At 47.1% G+C, this 19404-nt stretch overlaps 1 protein-coding gene across 6 annotated transcripts in view; it reads right to left on the minus strand.

The window, feature by feature from the left end:
* ERI1 (exoribonuclease 1) overlaps positions 1–19348 on the minus strand; it is a 131833-nt gene extending 112485 nt beyond the window's left edge. For 4 of the 6 annotated variants that reach the window (XM_074993948.1, XM_074993947.1, XM_074993945.1 and 1 more), the window contains exons 1-2: positions 19182–19348; positions 17696–17871 (exon numbers count right to left, since the gene is read on the minus strand). In XM_074993948.1, coding sequence (XP_074850049.1) covers positions 17696–17871; positions 19182–19253 — 248 coding nt within the window. In that variant the 5' untranslated portion in view covers positions 19254–19348. Of the gene's footprint in view, positions 1–14036; positions 14153–17695; positions 17872–19181 lie in introns of those variants that run through there. The other 2 variants (XM_074993949.1, XM_074993950.1) reach the window with 2 other exon arrangements.
* Between the last annotated feature and the right edge of the window lie 56 nt (positions 19349–19404).

A 19404-nucleotide genomic window follows, 5' to 3' on the forward strand; every position in this document is an offset into this window, starting at 1 on the left:
CCTCCCTTCTAACAAGAGCTGGGCCATTGATGATCTCAGGGAGACTTCCCCCTCCCAGCCAGCCTGGAAATTTGCAAACCAAACTGGTTTCTAAAAGTTGTTTTGTGAGTCCCAGACGCAGAATCCACATGGAGGAATCCCTGTTTATCCCTTATCGGCCCACCAGGCCCAAAGCTCCTTTGTCCTTCCACCTCCAACTACTGCCTCCCCATGGAATCAGAAGTCGAATCCAGTATGAGAATATAAGTGTTTCCACCATCTGGAGATGGAGAATTGCTGGCGCTCTCCTGCATCCTACAGAGACTGACTGTGCAGCTGTTTTACTTGGTTCTCACAGGGCTGCTCACACTACCTGATAGTTTTCATTTTACTTGCATCAACTTCCAATTCCTGAGAAACCTTTACCCTGCCTGCTTTGGACCCTTCCAGAGCACAGCCAGTGGTTTCACACTCAGGCAGGTCCTGGCCATCAGGAGCTGAAACAAACTTCTCCCCAGGCAAAGGGCTGCTCCGGCTTTCACAGACAAGCACCTTTCCTGTTCACTCTCCTTCACCTCACTCCCATTTTCTGCAGTCCCCACAGACGGGTCAGGAAAAGTTTCAGGGAAATTCTCTTCCTCAAGAGCTCCCCCAAACAATAACTCACCCCTGTCTGGCTCCACAGGGGCACTGCTCCCTTGAGCCACAACCAGCTCCTGGGTTTCACCTACACCCAGGATCACTTCTGGCCCATCAGGCAGATTCCCACGTAATCCCCCTCCAGGCAGACAGCCAGTACCACCGGACAGAAGGTTAGGGTCCCTTTCCTCCCTTCTGCTACCAGCTCCTTTATCTTCATCAGTCAGCATAACTCCATTGCCCATTTGTTCTTGTGTCCTGGCGAGAGGATGACTCTGGTAGGACAGAGTCCTCTCACCCCCTCCCAGTAACACCTCAGCATCAGGCAAAGAACAAGTACCAGAATCGTCTGGTCTCTGGGATTCCCTGATGATACTAACTGGATTAGACCAAGTTAGAGCATCATCCCCCCTGAGAGACATAGAGGTAGGCCCTCTTCCCATCTGGGCTTCAGCTGCCCTCAGATCCAGCTCTGGGATCTTGGCTCCATCTCGAGCCCCCACAGGCTCAGGCAAAGGATTCACTTCCCCAGAAGCAGAAGCACTTTTTTTGCACCAAGGACCAGTGTCCTTAGCAGGGATACCACTGCCCATCCCAGAGCCATTCCCTCTGTTCCAGCCCCCATGGCTGGGTTTAGGCACACCTGGAATGCTCTTTCCTGGTGGTTCCTTCTCCAGCCACCCCAGGCTGGGGAAGTCTTCCTTAGACAATGGGCTAGTTTCCTCATTGGCACCTTTTCCAAATGCAGGCTCTGCTCTCTCCCCAGGCTGCTGCTGCTGTTCAACACAGGCAGACAATGGGAGACACTCTCTCCTTTGTCCCAGCCCCCTGGCTGGTCTCCACACACACACAGAAGGTGAAGCAGCTTCTCTCACAGACAACTTGCCATTCCCAGTGGACAAGCTGCTTTCCTGCACAGACACACAGGCACCTTCCTCAGCCCAGGCCTGGAAAACTCTTTGCAGGTCTGTCTTGGCCACTAGTAGATGATGGGTTGGAATCGCTCCTTCCCTCCTTGAGCTGTGGCAGGCCACTCGGTTCAGAGCTCCATGCAGTCCAGGGTTCCCTGCCCCGATCCGGGCTCACCTCTGCAGGATTTTCCTTAACCCTCAGCTCTGCCACTGCACATCCACGCTGCCTTGTCCAGCTTCTTTAATCTCGATTCAGTTTCCAGGTGCTGCCACTTCACAGCGGAGTTGCTGAGCGTGGTTGCAGGCTCTCAGGCTGATGCCCTCTGCACCCCACGCTTCCTGGAAGAATCCCTTCAGTGTGCCAGGCTCCTTGCGGGTCACAAGCTCCCCGGGGTTAGGCCGTAGGCCCCTCTGCCCTCTGGGACCGACTCCAACAGACTCTCAGAGGAACCCCTTCTTCAGTGTGACACCCGCTCTCAGGGACCATGAGCACACTGTCTTGGGAAGAACTCATTCAGCACCAGCCTCCTTGTGGGTCACTTGTTTTCTGGGGGTTGGGCCCTCAGCCCCTCCACCTTCTGGGACCGACTCCAACAGATTCCCAGGAGTAACCCCTGCTCGGGTGTGGCACCCCCTCTCGAGAACCACGACCGCAGTTGCTTGGGTTCGGCCGCAGGCCCTTCTGCCTTGGGGAGCTGCACCTCACTGCCCTTCAGCACACCTGGGTCTCGCAGGCCCCACTTCTTCCGGGGCCCCGGTCACTTACTGCTGGATGCTCCATCCTCAGGGTGCAGAACATCCCACTTCTGACACCAGTGTGATGGGGTTCTGGGGTCCCCCCAAGCTCTGCACCCTGTCCGCAGGCAGGAGAGTCTCTCACTCAGCAGGAAAACAGCAGGTTTATTAGTCGACAGGACACAGCATCGTACAGAGGAGTCAGTACAGCAGGCAGAGACAGCCAGTCAAATCCATGTTGAGGAGAGGAGGCCCGGAGGGGCCCCCAGAGCTGGGGCCTTGCCCCCTCCTTTGTCTCTCTCTCCCTCAGCCCAGACTAACTGCTTCCAACTCCCAGTTCCAATTCAAACCCCTCAGGCTCCACTTCCTCCTTTGTCTGCCGTACAAAGGTGTTACCTGGTCGTCAGGGTTACCCTCAGCAGGAGCCCCACACCTTCTGTGAGCCACACACACACACACACACACAGGTATCCCCCACTGCATCACAAGCTGTCAATGCTGACTTATAGCATCACTGAGCAATAAACTCTCCATCCAAAGAGGTCGAGCCTTTTGTTTTCCTTGTCTGACAGGGTTGACCTAAATTGTTTTTGCTTCCTTCATGGATCAACCACCACAGTTAGGAGGCAAGTGGGAGAAGAGGAAGTCTAGTCCTTTTGCAGGGACACAGTACTTCCTACCTGCCCTTTATGTGCCTGTGTATTCAAGTAATGTTAAACTAGGGGGAGAGTTTGATATGATAGAGGGTAAGGGTAGGTTCCAGGGAGACCTAGACACATTGGAGGATTGTGCCAAAAGAAATCTGATGAGGTTCTACATTGACAAATGCAGAGTCTTGCACTTAAGATGGAAGAATCCCAAGAACTGCCATACGCTGGGAACCAAATGGCTAAGCAGCAGTTCTTCAGAAAAGCACCTGGGGATTACAGTGGATGAGAAGCTAAATATGAGCCAACAGTGTGCTCTTGTTGCCAAGAAGGCTAACAGCATATGGGGGTGCATTATTTGGAGCACTGCCAGCAGATCTAGGGAAGTGATTATTCCCCTTTATTCAGCAATGGTGAGGCCGCATCTGGAGTACTGCATCCAGTTCAGGGCCACCTAGTACAGAAAGGATGTTGATGCACTGGACAGATTCTGGAAGAGGGCAATAAAAATTATCAGGGTGATGGAGCACTTGACTTATGAGGGAAGGATTTGTAGCCAGGAAGGCTAACAGCATATTTTGGTGCATTAGGAGGAGCACTGCGAGCAGATCTAGAGAAGTAGTTATTCCCCTCTATTTGACACTGGTGAAGCCACATCTGGAACATTGTGCCCAGTTTTGGTCCCCCCAGTATAAAAAGGATGTGGATGTGTTGGAGCAGGTTCAGCAGAGGGCAACAAAAATGATTAAGGGGCTGGAGCACATGACCTCTGAGGAGAGGCTGAGGGATTTTGGGCTTATTCAGTTTACAGAAGAGAAGACCGAGGGGTGATTTAATTTTGGCCTTCAACTTCCTGAAGGGGAGCTCTAAAGAGGATGGAGAGAAACTGTTCTTGGGGCCCTTGTTAGGTGATTGAACGAGTAGGGGAAGTAACCTATAAGGCAAGACAACCAGGGAAACAAAAACAGGAGCAGATATACCATATTAACCTCCTAAAGCCTTGGTACAATAGGGAGGCCTGCATGACCAGCCCACAGCCTACCTTAGGGGCCTCAGCAGAGCCACCACTACCAGTCAGAGTGGGGCCAGACCTAATACCAGCCCAAAAGGAGGAAGTGTCGCAGGTGATCTGCAGAAACCAGGACATCATCTCTGAGAAACCAGGGGGAACATCTGCAGTTGTCCACTGCATCGTCACCAGCCCCGGGGCTCGGATAACCATGAGGCCCTACCGAATGCCTGCCACCAAAAGGGAGGAGATACAGGCCGAAGTTAAACATATGTTGGAGATGGGGGTCATAGAGGAGTCTCACAGACAGTGGTCAAGCCCTATCGTGCTAGTACCAAAGCCAGATGGCACCGTGTGATTCTGTAATGACTTTTGAAGGCTGAATGAGATTTCCCAATTTGATGCTTACCCCATCCCACACACAGAAGAACTGGTAGACCGCCTAGGCAACGCGCAGTACCTGACTATCCTCAACTTGACCAAGTATCGGCAAATCCCCCTAGCAGAAGATGCCAAAGAGAAGACAACATTTTCTACACTGGACAACCTATTCCAATATACAGTCCTCCCTTTTGGCTTCCATAGGGCCCCCGCAGACTTTCAGCATTTAATGGATAAGCTACTGCAACCTCATGCAAGGTATGCTGCTACCTACCTGGATGGTGTGATCAGACATACCCTGGACTGGGAGACCAATCTTGAAAGAGTGGAGGTGGTCCTGGATGCCTTCTGACAAGCAGGCCGAATGGCAAACCCATCCAAATGTGCCATAGGATTTACAGACACCCAGTATCTCAGTTACATAGTGGGAAAAGGACTGGTGAGGCCGCAGAGGAATAAGCTAGAAGCCATCGAGCAATGGCCCCGACCACAGTGGAAAAAAAACAGGCCCGGGCATTCCTAGGGGTCATGGAGTATTATAGAAGATTTATTCCCCATTTCACCACCCGAGCTAGCCCCTTAACAGACCTGGTGAAAGCTCGGGGCCCTGATCCTGTAAAATGGTCAGAGGCTGCAGAGCAGGCACTTGTGGACCTAAGGACAGCCCTCTGAAATAACCCAGTCCTAATAACTCTGGACTTTTCAAAAGAATTCATATAGCAAACTGATGCATCAGAAGCAGGGCTGGGCGCGGTCCTGTCCCAAATGGTGGAGGGGGAGGAACGCCCAATACTCTACCTCAGCCAAAAGCTGCTCCCGAGGGAGCGTAAGTGTACAGTGGTTGAACGAGAGTGCCTTGCAGTGAAGTAGGCTGTGGAAATGCTACATTACTACCTGCTTGGACGCCATTTCACCCTGATGACAGACCATGCCCCTCTCCAGTGGATGCAACACAGTAAAGAAAAGAATGCCAGAGTGACATGGTGGTTCGTCTTCCTCCAACCATTTCAGTTCCGAGTACAGTATAGAGCTGGAAGCCACCACGGAAATCCTGATGGCCTCTCTTGCATGCATTGCTGCACGTCCCAAGTTGCCCAACCCCTAGGAGTTGAGCGGGGGCGGGGGAGGATGTGTGATAGACCTAGGCCCACAGCCAGCTACAGCACCCTGTGGGAGGGGAGATATATAGATAGCCAAGTATGTCCTTTTATGTTCCCCAAGGACAAAGGCCCAGGAAGGATCAGCCTGCAGCACTGGGGGGGGCCAAGACCTGGAGCTAGTTAAGCAGCTGCAGTCAATCAAGGCCTATGGAGCCATTAAAAAAGCTTGCCCCCCAGGATGGAGGGGGAAGGAGATATAGATGACAGACTGGGGAGAGAAGACTCACCAAGGAAAAGAACTGCACCTATCAGAAGAAGGTACTGCGGTTGTGTTACAAGGGGGTCTGGCAGAAGTGGCCGAGGGAGGCAGGCTGTGGCACTAGGAGGGCCCAGAGAGGGAAGCCCCTCCTGCCAGAGCTGCCTAGGATTCCTGGGCTGGAACCTGGGATGTGTGGGAGGGGACTAGGTTCCCCCCACACATCAGGCCAGCCCTAGAGGGGGAGCAGGTAAAGAGCGAGCCTCCTCCCCAAAAGACCGTGTTTTCGGGCTAGCCTATGATGAGAATGGCCCAGTGATGCTGTGAACCAAGCCCTTGTGAGCACAGGAAGCAGAGTGAGGGACACAGAGGGCCTCTGAGGCTGCTTTTAAATTGCTACGTAGTGCAGGGACCCACAAGGGCAAGCCTTGAGTTGTGTCACAGTGGTGACACAGCAGAAAAAGGGGTAATGGTCTGAAGTTACAGAAGGAGAGGAGTAGGTTGGATATTAGGAAAAACTACTTCACCAGGAGGGTGGTAAAGCACTGGAATTCGTTGCCTAGAGAGGTGGTGGATTCTCCATCCTTAGAGGTTTTTAAGTACCAGCTTGACAAGATCCTGGCTGCGATGACTTAGTTGGGATTGATCCTGCTTGAAGCAGGGGGCTGGACTAGATGACCTCCTGAGGTGTCTTCCAGCCCTATGAGTCTGTGATTTAGGCTTATTTTGCCTACAGAACACAAGGGGGGGAGGGTTTGACAATAACCTTCAATTACGTGAAGGGGCATTCAAAAGAGCCTGGAGAGAAGATGTTCTCAGTGGTGAGATAACAGATCAAAGAGCAATGGTCTCAAGTTGCTCTGAGAGAGGTCTAGACTGGCTATTAGGAAAAACTATTTAAATTAGAAACCACTAGGACAATATATATGGTGCCCAATGACATCATTTTCAGAAAATCATTTTTCAGAACAGAGCTTCACTTTAAGGTTAGAGAACAGATGGACTTGCAGTGTACTGAACATTTAAAAAAAAAAATCAGACAAATTAGGTAAGGCGCCTAGATGGACATTCAAACACCTTAAAAATCTGTCACAATGATAGATGCTAAGCACTTTTAAAAGTCTGTCTATTTGTGTCTTCATGTAATGATTTACACAAAGGGTGTCTATACTTCACATGCTGAGAAAGTCTGTCACTTCCATCGTCAGAAGATTCCCTCCCAGGCACCTCAGACATTTTCATATCCAGCTGTATACTGACCTGGTGCTTTGACAATAAACGAGAAGTAACTCTAATTATTCTTTCCAGTTGGAACCCTTTTATGCATGCCAATCGTTTTTTACCCAACTAAGGTCGAGAATTTAGTTTCATGTTTCAAAAATCATATATGGTAGACTTTTGATTTGATAAAATATAAAGTTACTGTTCTGCAGTAGCTCATAATCCACGTCAATACCAAGAGTTTTGCATTCATGAATCCTCTGAGTGATTGGGCAGCAAAATGGCAAATTAAATTTAATGTGGGTAAGTGTAAGGTAATGCACATTGGAAAAAATAACCCAAATTACACGTACAACATGATGGGGTCAAAATTAGCTACGACAGATCAGGAAAGGGATCTTGGAGTTATAGTGGATAGTTCTCTCAAGACATCCATGCAGTGTGCAGCGGTAGTTAGTAAAGCAAATAGGATGTTAGGAATTATTTAAAAAGGGATAGATAATAAGACAAAAGATATCATACTTCCCCTATATAAAACTATGGTATGCCCACATCTTGAGTGCTGCGTGCAGATGTGGTCTCCTCACCTCAAAAAAGATATATTGGCATTAGAAAAGGTTCAGAAAAGGGCGACTAAGATGATTGGGGTTTGGAACAGGTCCCATATGGGGAGAGGCTAGAGAGACTGGGACTTTTCAGTCTGGAAAAGAGGCGATTGAGGGGCAATATGATAGAGGTATATAAAATCATGAATGGTGTGGAGAAAGTGAATATAGAAAAATTATTTACCTTTTCCCATAATACAAGAACTAGGGGACACCAAATGAAATTGATGGGTAGTAGGTTCAAAACTAATAAAAGGAAATTTTTCTTCACACAGCGCACAGTCAACCTGTGGAACTCCTTGCCGGAGGAGGCTGTGAAGGCCAGGACTCTATTAGGGTTTAAAAAAGAGCTCGATAAATTTTTGCAGATTAGGTCCATAAATGGCTATTAGCCAGGGGTAAAGTATGGTGCCCTAGCCTTCACTACAAGGGCAGGAGATGAATCACTTGATCATTGTCTTCTGTTCTCCTTCTCTGGGGCACCTGGCATTGGCCACTGTCGGCAGACGGGATACTGGCCTGGATGGACCTTTGGTCTGACCCAGTATGGCCATTCTTATGTTCTTAGGTATTGAAATCTCCAAGTAGGAGTAGTTTGTCTGTTGCAGGTGTGGCCTTGATCAGTCTGTCAAGATCTTCATAGAATTGGCCCTTTTGAGTTGTCAGGCCATGTTAGAGTAGGTGCACATGCACTGATGATGGTGGCATGACATTTGGCATTTAGTGGGAAGCGTAGTTTCAGCAATCTTTCATTGATTTCCACTGGAAGGTCTGGGAGTTGACGCGTCAATGAGGTGTTTATTGCCAGACTGACTCCATGTATTCTATCCTCTGTCTCAGTCTTGCACTTCCAGAAGAAGGTATAACCACTTCCTGGTTCACTCAAGAAACCTTCCCCAGCCAATCTTGTTTCACTTAATGCTGCTATATCGATGTTTTAGTGGGCTAGTTCATGAGCAATGAGAGCTGTCCTTCTCTCAGGTCGTGCAACAGCTTCTCGATCCATGAGCGTATGAACATTCCATACACCAATGGTAAGTTTTCTCACATTTTTCTTTTGGTTTTGACTGCACGTAGGGTTGAACTGCCAGCCTCAGCTTGCTGGCCAGTTGTTGTTGTAGGGCAGACAATTTTTAGGCCACCTTTTCTAGGCCCCTCCCTTACTTGGGTGAGCTGTGCTGTGCTAAAGAGGACTGCTGAGACGCCTGGGATGCTGCTGGGCAACTCTGCTGCCCCAGGTACAGAGCTGGACGACCGCTTGTCCACAGGCCGCGTACGTGCAGGATTGGGACTACAACTCCCAGTGGTAACCTCCACCTGTCGCTTCGCCCCTCCCCCATCACCACAGGACTTGGGTGATATGATGATTTGCACAGGATCTGTGCATAAAAGCTTTTTAAGTGGTAGAGCCGTTGCACGGGAGCAGTCCCACTCTCTTGACCTTGGAAGCCAGGCACCAGTGGTATGTACAATCATCACGACTGGTAACTTCTTTGGTTGCAGTGGATGGCCTTGATGGCTTTCGTGCCTTGTTAAGCCCTTCACTTTCCACAAAGCATTGCAGAACCGCCTTCTTGGCCATTGGATCTAAATGATCTCTTCCGCCCAGTCCGCTGGAACTGACTTTGCATGCTGGGTAGGCACATCTCTAAATTCACCAAGGGTTTGAGTCCCATTGGTTACACTCACCTGGTATGGCCGGCCTGTCAAAGCCCTTGCCCAGGGTGTGGCCGCTGTGCATGCTGCAGCTACTTGGAGCCGCAGGTGAGAGCTGAGTGACAGGTGGGGACCCTAGTGGACAGGCTACCCCCAAAGGGGTACGACAAAGTCCCTCCAACAGAGGTACTACCCCTCCCTGTACACTCCGTACACTTTCAATTTCAGGGGTCTCTTAACTTGACTGCAAAATTTTTGCCACTGAAGATCTGTACTGAAGTAGTTCCACCCTCCCATCTATGTAAGATTTGGGGGTTATGTCTTTTACCCTGCCAGTGTAACATGCTTCTACTGTAGTCGGCTTGTAAGAACATAAGAACATAAGAATGGCCATACTAGGTCAGACCAAAGGTCCATCCAGCCCAGTATCCCGTCTGCTGACAGTGGCCAATGCCAGGTGCCCCAGAGAAGGAGAACAGAAGACAATGATCAAGTGATTTATCTCCTGCCATCCATCTCCTGCCCTTGTAGTGAAGGCTAGGGCACCATACTTTACCCCTGGCTAATAGCCATTTATGGACCTAATCTGCAAAAATTTATCGAGCTCTTTTTTAAACCCTAATAGAGTCCTGGCCTTCACAGCCTCCTCCGGCAAGGAGTTCCACAGGTTGACTGTGCGCTGTGTGAAGAAAAATTTCCTTTTATTAGTTTTGAACCTACTACCCATCAATTTCATTTGGTGTCCCCTAGTTCTTGTATTATGGGAAAAGGTAAATAATTTTTCTATATTCACTTTCTCCACACCATTCATGATTTTATATACCTCTATCATATTGCCCCTCAATCGCCTCTTTTCCAGACTGAAAAGTCCCAGTCTCTCTAGCCTCTCCCCATATGGGACCTGTTCCAAACCCCTAATCATCTTAGTCGCCCTTTTCTGAACCTTTTCTAATGCCAATATATCTTTTTTGAGGTGAGGAGACCACATCTGCACGCAGCACTCAAGATGTGGGCGTACCATAGTTTTATATAGGGGAAGTATGATATCTTATGTCTTATTATCTATCCCTTTTTAAATAATTCCTAACATCCTATTTGCTTTACTAACTACCGCTGCACACTGCATGGATGTCTTGAGAGAACTATCCACTATAACTCCAAGATCCCTTTCCTGATCTGTCATAGCTAAATTTGACCCCATCATGTTGTACGTGTAATTTGGGTTATTTTTTCCAATGTGCATTACCTTACACTTACCCACATTAAATTTCATTTGCCATTTTGCTGCCCAATCACTCAGTTTGCTGAGATCTTTTTGTAGTTCTTCACAATCCCTTTTGGTTTTGACTGTCCTGAACAACTTGGTATCATCTGCAAACTTGGCCACCTCACTGCTTACCTCATTTTCTAGATCATTGATGAACAAGTTGAACAGGATCGGTCCCAGGACTGACCCCTGGGGAACACCACTAGTTACCCTCCTCCATTGTGAAAATTTACCATTTATTCCGACCCTTTGTTTTCTGTCTTTTAACCAATTCCCGATCCATGAAAGGATCTTTCCTCCTATCCCATGACCACCTAATTTACATAAAAGCCTTTGGTGTGGGACCGTGTCAAAGGCTTTCTGGAAATCTACGTATATTATGTCCACTGGGTGCCCCTTGTCTGCATGTTTATTAACCCCTTCAAAGAATTCTAATAGATTAGTTAGACACGACTTCCCTCTGCAGAAACCATGCTGACTTTTGCCCAACAATTCGTGCTCTTCTACGTGCCTTGCAATTTTGTTCTTCAGTATTGTTTCTACTAATTTGCCTGGTACTGATGTTAGACTTATCGGTCTATAATTGCCAGGGTCTCCTCTGGAGCCTTTTTTAAATATTGGCGTTATATTGGCCGTCTTCCAGTCATTGGGTACCGAAGCGGATTTAAAGGATAGGTTACAAACCACTGTTAATAACTCCACAATTTCACATTTGAGTTCTTTCAGAACCCTTGGGTGAATACCGTCTGGTCCTGGAGACTTGTTACTATTCAGCTTATCAATTAACTCCAAAACCTCCTCTAATGTCACTTCAATCTGGGAGAGTTCCTCAGATTTGTCACCTAAAAAGGCTGGCTCAGATTTAGGAACCTCTGTAACATCCTCAGCCGTGAAGACTGAAGCAAAGAAATCATTTAATCGCTCCGCAATGGCACTGTCTTCCTTGATCGCTCCTTTTATATCTTTATCGTCCAAGGGCCCCACTGCTTTTTTAGCGGGCTTCCTGCTTCTAATGTATTTAAAAAAACATTTTACTATCGTTTTTTGAATTTTTGGCTAGCTGTTCCTCAAAATCTTTTTTGGCTTTTCTTACTACATTATGACACTTAATTTGGGAGTGTTTATGTTCCTTTCTATTTTCCTCACTAGGATTTGACTTCCACTTTTTAAAAGCTGCCTTTTTCTCTCTCACTGCCTTTTTAACATGGCTGTTAAGGCATGGTGATTCTTTGTTAGGTCTCTTACTGTGTTTTTTTATTTGGGGTATACATTTAAGTTGAGCCTCTAGTGTGGTGTCTTTAAACAGTTTCCATGCAGCTTCCAGGGATTTTAGTTTAGTTACTCTACCTTTTAGTTTCTGTTTAACTAGCTTCCTCATTTTAGTGTAATTCCCCTTTTTGAAATTAAATGCCAGAGTGTTTGACCGCTGTGGTGTTCTTCCCAACACAAGAATATTAAAAGTTATTATATTGTGGTCACTATTTCCAAGCGGTCCAGTAACAGTTCCTCTTGGACCAGATCCTGCGTTCCAGTCAGGACTAGATCGAGAATTGACTCTCCCCTTGTGGGTTCCTGTACTAGCTGCTCCAAGAAGCAGTCATTTAAGGCATCAAGAAATTTAATCTCTGAATCCCGTCCTGAGGTGACATGTACCCAATCAATATGGGGATAACTGAAATCTCCTATTATTACTGTGTTTTTTATTGTGATAGCCTCTTTAATCTCCCTTAACATTTCAGCATCACTATCACTGTCCTGGTTAGGTGGTCGGTAATATATTCCTAATGCCATATTCATATTAGAGGAATGAATTGTTATCCATAATGACTCTATGGAACATTTTGATTCCTTTAGGATTTTTGTTTCATTTCATTCTATATTATCCTTCACATATAGTACCACTCCACCACCCGCACGACCTGTTCTGTCTTTCCGATATAATTTATATCCCGGTATGATAGTGTCCCACTGATTGTCTTCATTCTACCATGTTTCTGTGATGCCTATTATGTCAACTTCCTCCTTTGATATGAGGTACTCCAGTTCACCCATCTTATTAGACAGACTCCTAGCATTTGTGTAAAAGCACTTTAAAAAACTACCACTATTTATATGTCCGCCTTTCACAGACACCTTGGATTTTTTTATATGCGATTGTTTCACATCTGATCTTGCCCATATATTATTTCCCACGTTCCCTATCTGACTAACTTCTAGGGAATCCCTGTCTATGGAGCCTCGTGTAAGAGAAGTCTCCGTCCGATCCACGTGCTCCCCCGCACCAATCGGTTTTCCCCCACCTCTTAGTTTAAAAACTGCTCTACGACCTTTTTAATGTTTAATGCCAGCAGTCTGGATCCACCTTGATTTAGGTGGAGCCCATCATTCCTGTATAGGCTCCCCCTACCCCAAAAGTGTCCCCAGTTCCTAATAAATCTAAACCCCTCTTCCCTACACCATCGTCTCATCCACGCATTGAGACTCTGAAGTTCTGCCTGTCTATCTGGCCCTGCGCGTGGAACTGGAAGCATTTCAGAGAATGCCACCATAGATGTTCTGGATTTCAGTCTCTTTCCTAGTAACCTAAATTTGGCCTCCAGAACATCTCTTCTACCCTTCCCTATGTCATTGGTACCGACATGTACCACGACCACTGGCTCCTCCCCAGCACTGCCCATAAGTCTGTCTAGATGCCTTGAGAGATCCGCAAACTTCGCACCAGGCAGGCAAGTCACCATACGGTTCTCCCGGTCATCACAAACCCAACTATCTATATTTCTAATGATCGAATCCCCCACTACTAAAACCTGCTTCTTCCTAACAGCTGGTGCTCCCTCCCCCAGAGAAGTATCCTCAGCGCGAGAGGATACCATAGCACCCTCTGGAAGGAGGGTCCCAACTATGGGATGGTTTCCCTCTGCTCCCATTGACTGCTCTCCTTCCCTGAGCCTTTCATCCTCCGTAACAGCATCAGGACTGTCAGATTGGAGGTGGGACAGCCCTAGTATGTCCCAGAAAGTCTCATCAACAAACACCTCTGCCTTCCTTAGCTCCTCCAGTTCAGCTACCCTGGCCTCCAAAGCATGCACTCGGTCTCTGAGGGCCGGGAGCTCCTTGCATCGAGCGCACACATACGCCACCCGCCCACAGGGTAGGTAGTCATACATATTGCACTCGACACAATAAACAGGATAGCCCCCACTCTGCTGCTGGGCTTCTGCCTCCATTTCCTACTCTAATTATATATGAGGGTTTAATTAAATGTTTCAGATAGAGGTTGTTATAAAGGATTTAAGTTTAAGGGCAATAGAAGTCACTGGCTCCCTCCAAGTTCCCCCTCTAAACTCCCCTCTCAAAACTCCCTCCTGTTAGCACTCACCCTGGTCGCAAAGCTCCCTGGTCGCTTGCTAGCGGGGTTTAAGTGCTCGGCCTCCCTGATAGCTCCTCCCTCTGCCTACAGCTCAGCCAATCAGCACACGGTGTTTCAATTCAAACCTAATCAAGACTCACAGCTTCCAACTGCCTGCCTGAGCACACGGCCTTTCAAACAAACACTCAGCTCAGCACTCCAAACTCCAAACAAACAAACAAACACAAGCCCAGAACCCCCAAACACAAGCAGCCACTTACCCCAAGGTGCTTTAGTTTGCTCCTTCCTTCTCCTCCTCCAGGAGAGCCTCTCAAAACTCCCTCCTGTTCACAAGCACCCGGTCGCAAAGCTCCTGAGTCGGGGCTGACAACGAGAACTGGAAAGGAGTAACCAGGCCACATGGTATAGGCAAAATGAACAGCAATGGACTACTCCTTTTGAACCTTTGTTCTAAAAACGACCTGACTATTACCAACACTCTGTTCCGACAACCTGATAAATACAAAACGACATGGATGCACCCTAGGTCTAAACAGTGGCATCTGACAGATTATGACATTGTCAGAAGGCGAGACATCCGAGACGTCCTGATCACCAGAGTAATGTGAGGTGCAGAGTGCTGGACAGATCACAGATTAGACAGGATGTCTCTTCAACTTTACATCGCTCCCTCTTGGCACAAATGCCTTAAGCATGTGTGACCTGCTTTTAACATAGCCAAACTGAAGGATGTTCAATATTTCAACAATTTTCAGAAGAGTCTCAATGACAAATTAACATCCCACAGTTAACTGATCGGTACTGTAACCGGAAAGTGGGATCAGTTCAAGCAGATAGTGACTGACACAGCAATAACATCTCTTGGACCAAAGAAAAGAATACATCAGGATTGGTTCAATGAGAACCAAGAAGAAATACGTTCAGCACTGGAAGTAAAGAGAAAAGCCTTTATTGAATGGCAGAATGACCCCTCCTTAGTCTCCAAACAGGACCATTTCAAGCACCTTCAGAACAAAACACAGAATGACCTCCGTCAGATACAAGACAGCTGGTGGGAGAGCAAAGCCAAAGAAATTGAGCACTATGCTGAGACCCACAACTCAAAGATGTTCTTTATTGCTATTAAGACTGTCTATGGACCTTCTAAACCAAGGACTACCCCATTGCTCTCATCAGACAACACAACACTGATCAAAGACAAAGAGGGCATCAACGAAAGATGGAGAGAACACTTTAGGAACCGCCTTTACAGACCATCGACCGTGAATAGTAACGTCCTCAATGCAGTTGCACAACAACCCGTCCTGACAGATCTTGACTTTCTGCCCACTACAGATGAGATCAAGGAAGCTGTTAGCCAGATGAGTTCAGGAAAAGCTCCTGGAAAAGATGGGATACCAGCAGAGATATATAAGGCGGCAGGTCCAGCAGCACTAGCAGCGTTCCATAGCGTGATCATCAGCATCTGGGAGGATGAAAACATAGCACAGGACCTCCACGATGCTATTATTGTCTCCCTTTTCAAGAATAAAGGCAGCAAAGCAGAATGTGGAAACTACAGAGGCATATCCCTCCTCTCCGTTGGAGGGAAGATCATCGCCTGCATCATCTTGAACTGCCTAACAGCCAGTATTTCCGAGGCAAATCTACCTGAAAGTCAATGCGGTTTTCGACCTGGCCGGAGCACAGTCGACATGGTGTTTGCTGTCAGACAAATACAAGAGAAGTGCATTGAACAGAACATGCACCTGTATGCTGTCTTCATAGATCTCACAAAGGCGTTTGATACCGTCAACAGCGAAGCCCTTTGGACCATTCTAATACGACTTGGCTGCCCAAGAAAATTTGTCCGGATTATACGCCTTTTCCATGACGGCATGACAGGCGAAGTACTGTCTGATGGAGCCACATCAGCTCCCTTCAACATCATCAACGGCATGAAACAAGGATGTGTTCTCGCTCCTGTCTTATTTAACCTGTTCTTTGCATGCGTCCTTAACCATGTAATGAAAGATCTGGACCGAGGTATATATTTGAAATACCGGCATGATGGTTCACTTTTTGACCTCCGTCGCTTGAATGCAAAGACTAAGGCAGTGCAGGAACTCCTTTCTGAGGCACTCTTTGCCAACGACTGTGCCCTTATGGCTCACACTGAAAACGATCTTCAGCACGTTGTCAACAAGTCTGCTGAGGCCTCGCAACTTTTCGGACTAACTAACTATCAGCCTCGGAAAGACAGAAGTTCTCCATCAACCTGCACCTGGATCAAACGCTCCTGTCCCGAGTATCTCCATTGACGGCACTCAGCTTAAAGTAGTGGAGAACTTTAAATACCTAGGTAGTGTCATATCCAGTGATGGATCACTGGATAATGAGATCAACACGTGAATATCCAAAGTGAGCCAGGCACTTGGCTGTCTGCGTGTCAAAGTGTCACCACAACATCCGGATGTCAACAAAACTGCTTGTGTACAGAGCTGTTGTTCTCTCATCTCTTTTGTACAGGTGCGAAACGTGGACACTATATAGGCATCACATCAAGCAGCTCGAAGCATTCCACACGCGCTGCCTCTGTAACATCATGAAGATCCGCTAGCAAGACAAAGTGCCCAATCTTGAGGTCCTTGAGAGAACCCAGATGACAAGCATCGAACTGATGATTATGAAGTCACAACTACGTTGGATCGCTCATGTCAACCGCATGGACGCCAACAGACTCCCTCGCCAGCTTTTGTATGGTGAAGTCTCCCAGGACATCTGGCATATAGGTCATCCACGGAAACGCTACAAGGATACCATCAAGGCCAATCTGCAGTACAGTAGTATCAAACCTTGGGACCTTGAGGACGCCGCCAGTGACAGAACACAGTGGCGTGCAACAGTGAGAAATATGTGCATTGCCTTTGAGGAAGACCGCTGCTGGCATCTACAAGAGACACATGAATGATGTCACAGAGCATCAGCAATGCACAACCCACTGATTGCGAACTTCCCATGCACCACCTGCGGCAAAATGTGCACCTCTAGAATTGGCTTATACAGTCACCAGAGGGCACACCATGAGACCAATAACAGATGATCTGCACAGATTTGTCATCATCAGATCGATGGACTACCATTAATTGGAAATACTGACATACCCCGCTGCCAGTTATGTAAGGCGTGCATCACTAGTTCCCTGTAATGTAAGGCATCGCTATTTAAACAGAGCTTTGAAGATTATATGCTAAAGAATAATTAGGTTTGTGGGGGGGGTTTTGATTGTTTATAAAGTTTTTTTTTCCTCTCTGCTTTTTTCTTTTTAAGTTAGGAATACAGATCTCATTTATGCTGACTGAAGAACTAATGAAATGGTCAAATCACAGGTCAAGAGAGTTCACCATTTCAGAAGGAAAGGGATTTTCAATCCATCTGTTTAAAACTTGATTTTTTTTCCATTAACACCTTTTTAATGTGAATGATTACTATTTTGGATGATGGATTTTACTTGTGAAAGATTCAGCACCTTCACCTCTTTCATTACAGTGCTAGAAAGGGGAACAAAAAATTTTGAGGGACAGCCACCCAGAAACTCAGCCAACAAGCACAGAGAAAAGCAGCAGCAGCTGAGACATTTGGACAGTAATGATTTTTTTCAAAGTCTGGTTGCTTTTTTCACTTCTTACTCTAAATATTCTTTCCCTTTAGTCTCACTCCATTTGCCTTCTGTGTTGTCTTATTGCCTTTTCTTCCCCTGCCCTTCCTCTATTACTTAATTCCTTTCCATCAAAGCCTCATGTAAAAAAAATAAAAAAAAACACATCCCCCAAAAGACATTTATACTGACTGGAAAACTAATAATAGTCTCTTCCTTACAAATGAAACTAAGACACAGCAGTCCTTCATAGAAATAATTCACCTGATAACTAAATCTTACCTGGTTTCAAGTTTGAATTCTGCAAGTTTAGCTCTGAGCTCATCTCTACTCATTCTATTAATGTAACCATTGGTCAGAGCAATTTCTTTGTAAACTGGGTCACTGTAATCACTTGAACTGGAAGTACAATGCTGTACGTTATTTTCTTGGCCATCAAGTCTACAACAATGCTTGCCCTGAAAAAGAAAAAGACTTTACAGAAAAAGGCTGGAAATAGTTTTTAAAAGCTAAAATAAAAGTTAATTAATTACTACTGTCACATACCTCATTACCAAAACTCAATGTCAAATCATGCAGTTTTCCTCAAAGATAATATATATTGGTTCCTAGAATTCTAGAACTAAAAGGGACCTTGAGAGGTCATCGAGTCCAGCCCCCTGCCCTCATGGCAGTACCAGGCACTGTCTTGACCATCCCTGAAAGACATTTATTTAACCTGTTCTTAACTATCTCCAGAGATAGAGATTCCACAACCTCCCTAGGCAATTTTTTCCAGTGTTTGATAAAACTAATTAAAATTCACAAAACTAAGTACATCAATACGTCATTTCTCAGTTTTGAAAAGCCATTCTATCTTCTGTCTACTACATATCTTTACCGTAGATATTAGGAAAAAAGAGACAGATTTTAAAAAAATGGTATGACATATCAATGGGGAAAGAAAGTGGGAATACACATTTGTCACACTTCAGCTTAATGAAAGTGTCACTCCTCCTAGAAAAGTGAGCTGTCAAAGACTTAGCTGGATAAGGAAAAATACAAAAGTTGGAAAAAACATGCCTCTTACTGCAGCTATCACCACCTGGGAAGCAGGTGTTTCAACAGCAGTAGAAAAACCCTTTTTATTGCTAGAGTCTGCATCCACACTATGGTTTTATTTTGGCCTAGCTCTGGCACAGCAACTAAATCACTATAGTCTCTGTACTACAGAGTACAAAGTAAGTTCATTACTGCTCCACAAACACACAAAAGTCTGGAATAACCACTTTACTGAAACAAGTCTGTCAAGCAAAGACTGCTGATGGGAGCCAGCAATCAGGGACGAATATTCACCAAACCTCTTGGCATGCCTTTTGGAGTGTCCAGCGTTCCCACTCGGTCCCAGCCAGGCTTTGCTACCTCAGCTCTCGGCTTAGGATAGCGCTGTTCTCCATCATCGCCAGGGTTAGCTGCTTGAAAGGGCCAAATACTTAAGACCACGAGCCCTTCCGCAAGCAGATACACGCAGAGCCTCAAGAGAAAGGACCATATACCCCAGGCAGGCGCACGCCCACGCACTACAAAAAGCCGGAAGACAGACAAGTATGCCTCCCCTCTCCTCCGGCACGCACGGAGTTACACCGCAGGCCACCACCCCCATCACTGAAGGGGGGCAGTTGGCTGCAGCCAAGCATAGCCGTTGTGTGACAGCGGTTAAGACCGTCGGGTCAGAGGGCCGCGAGGGACCCCCGCGCGGGCGATTCTCTAAGGGTGGGCAAGCACTGACCGCGATCGGAGCAGGGGGGTCCGGCCGCTCGTTGTAAGCCCCCTGTGGCCGGTTCTCCTTCTGCTCCTCCATCGCCTTCGGCGCCCGGGAGAAAGGCGGTACACCCTCAGCTCCCCAGCGCTCGTGCCACCTACCCCCCGTCCCCGCTGCCTCTGGGCGCCAGGAAAAGGCGGGACAACCGCTCTCCCTTGCACTGGGCGCCGGAAGAGCTGTCGGAAGTGAC

This window comes from Carettochelys insculpta, chromosome 4, assembly GCF_033958435.1.
Source record: "Carettochelys insculpta isolate YL-2023 chromosome 4, ASM3395843v1, whole genome shotgun sequence".
Classification (NCBI taxonomy): Eukaryota; Metazoa; Chordata; order Testudines; family Carettochelyidae; genus Carettochelys; species Carettochelys insculpta.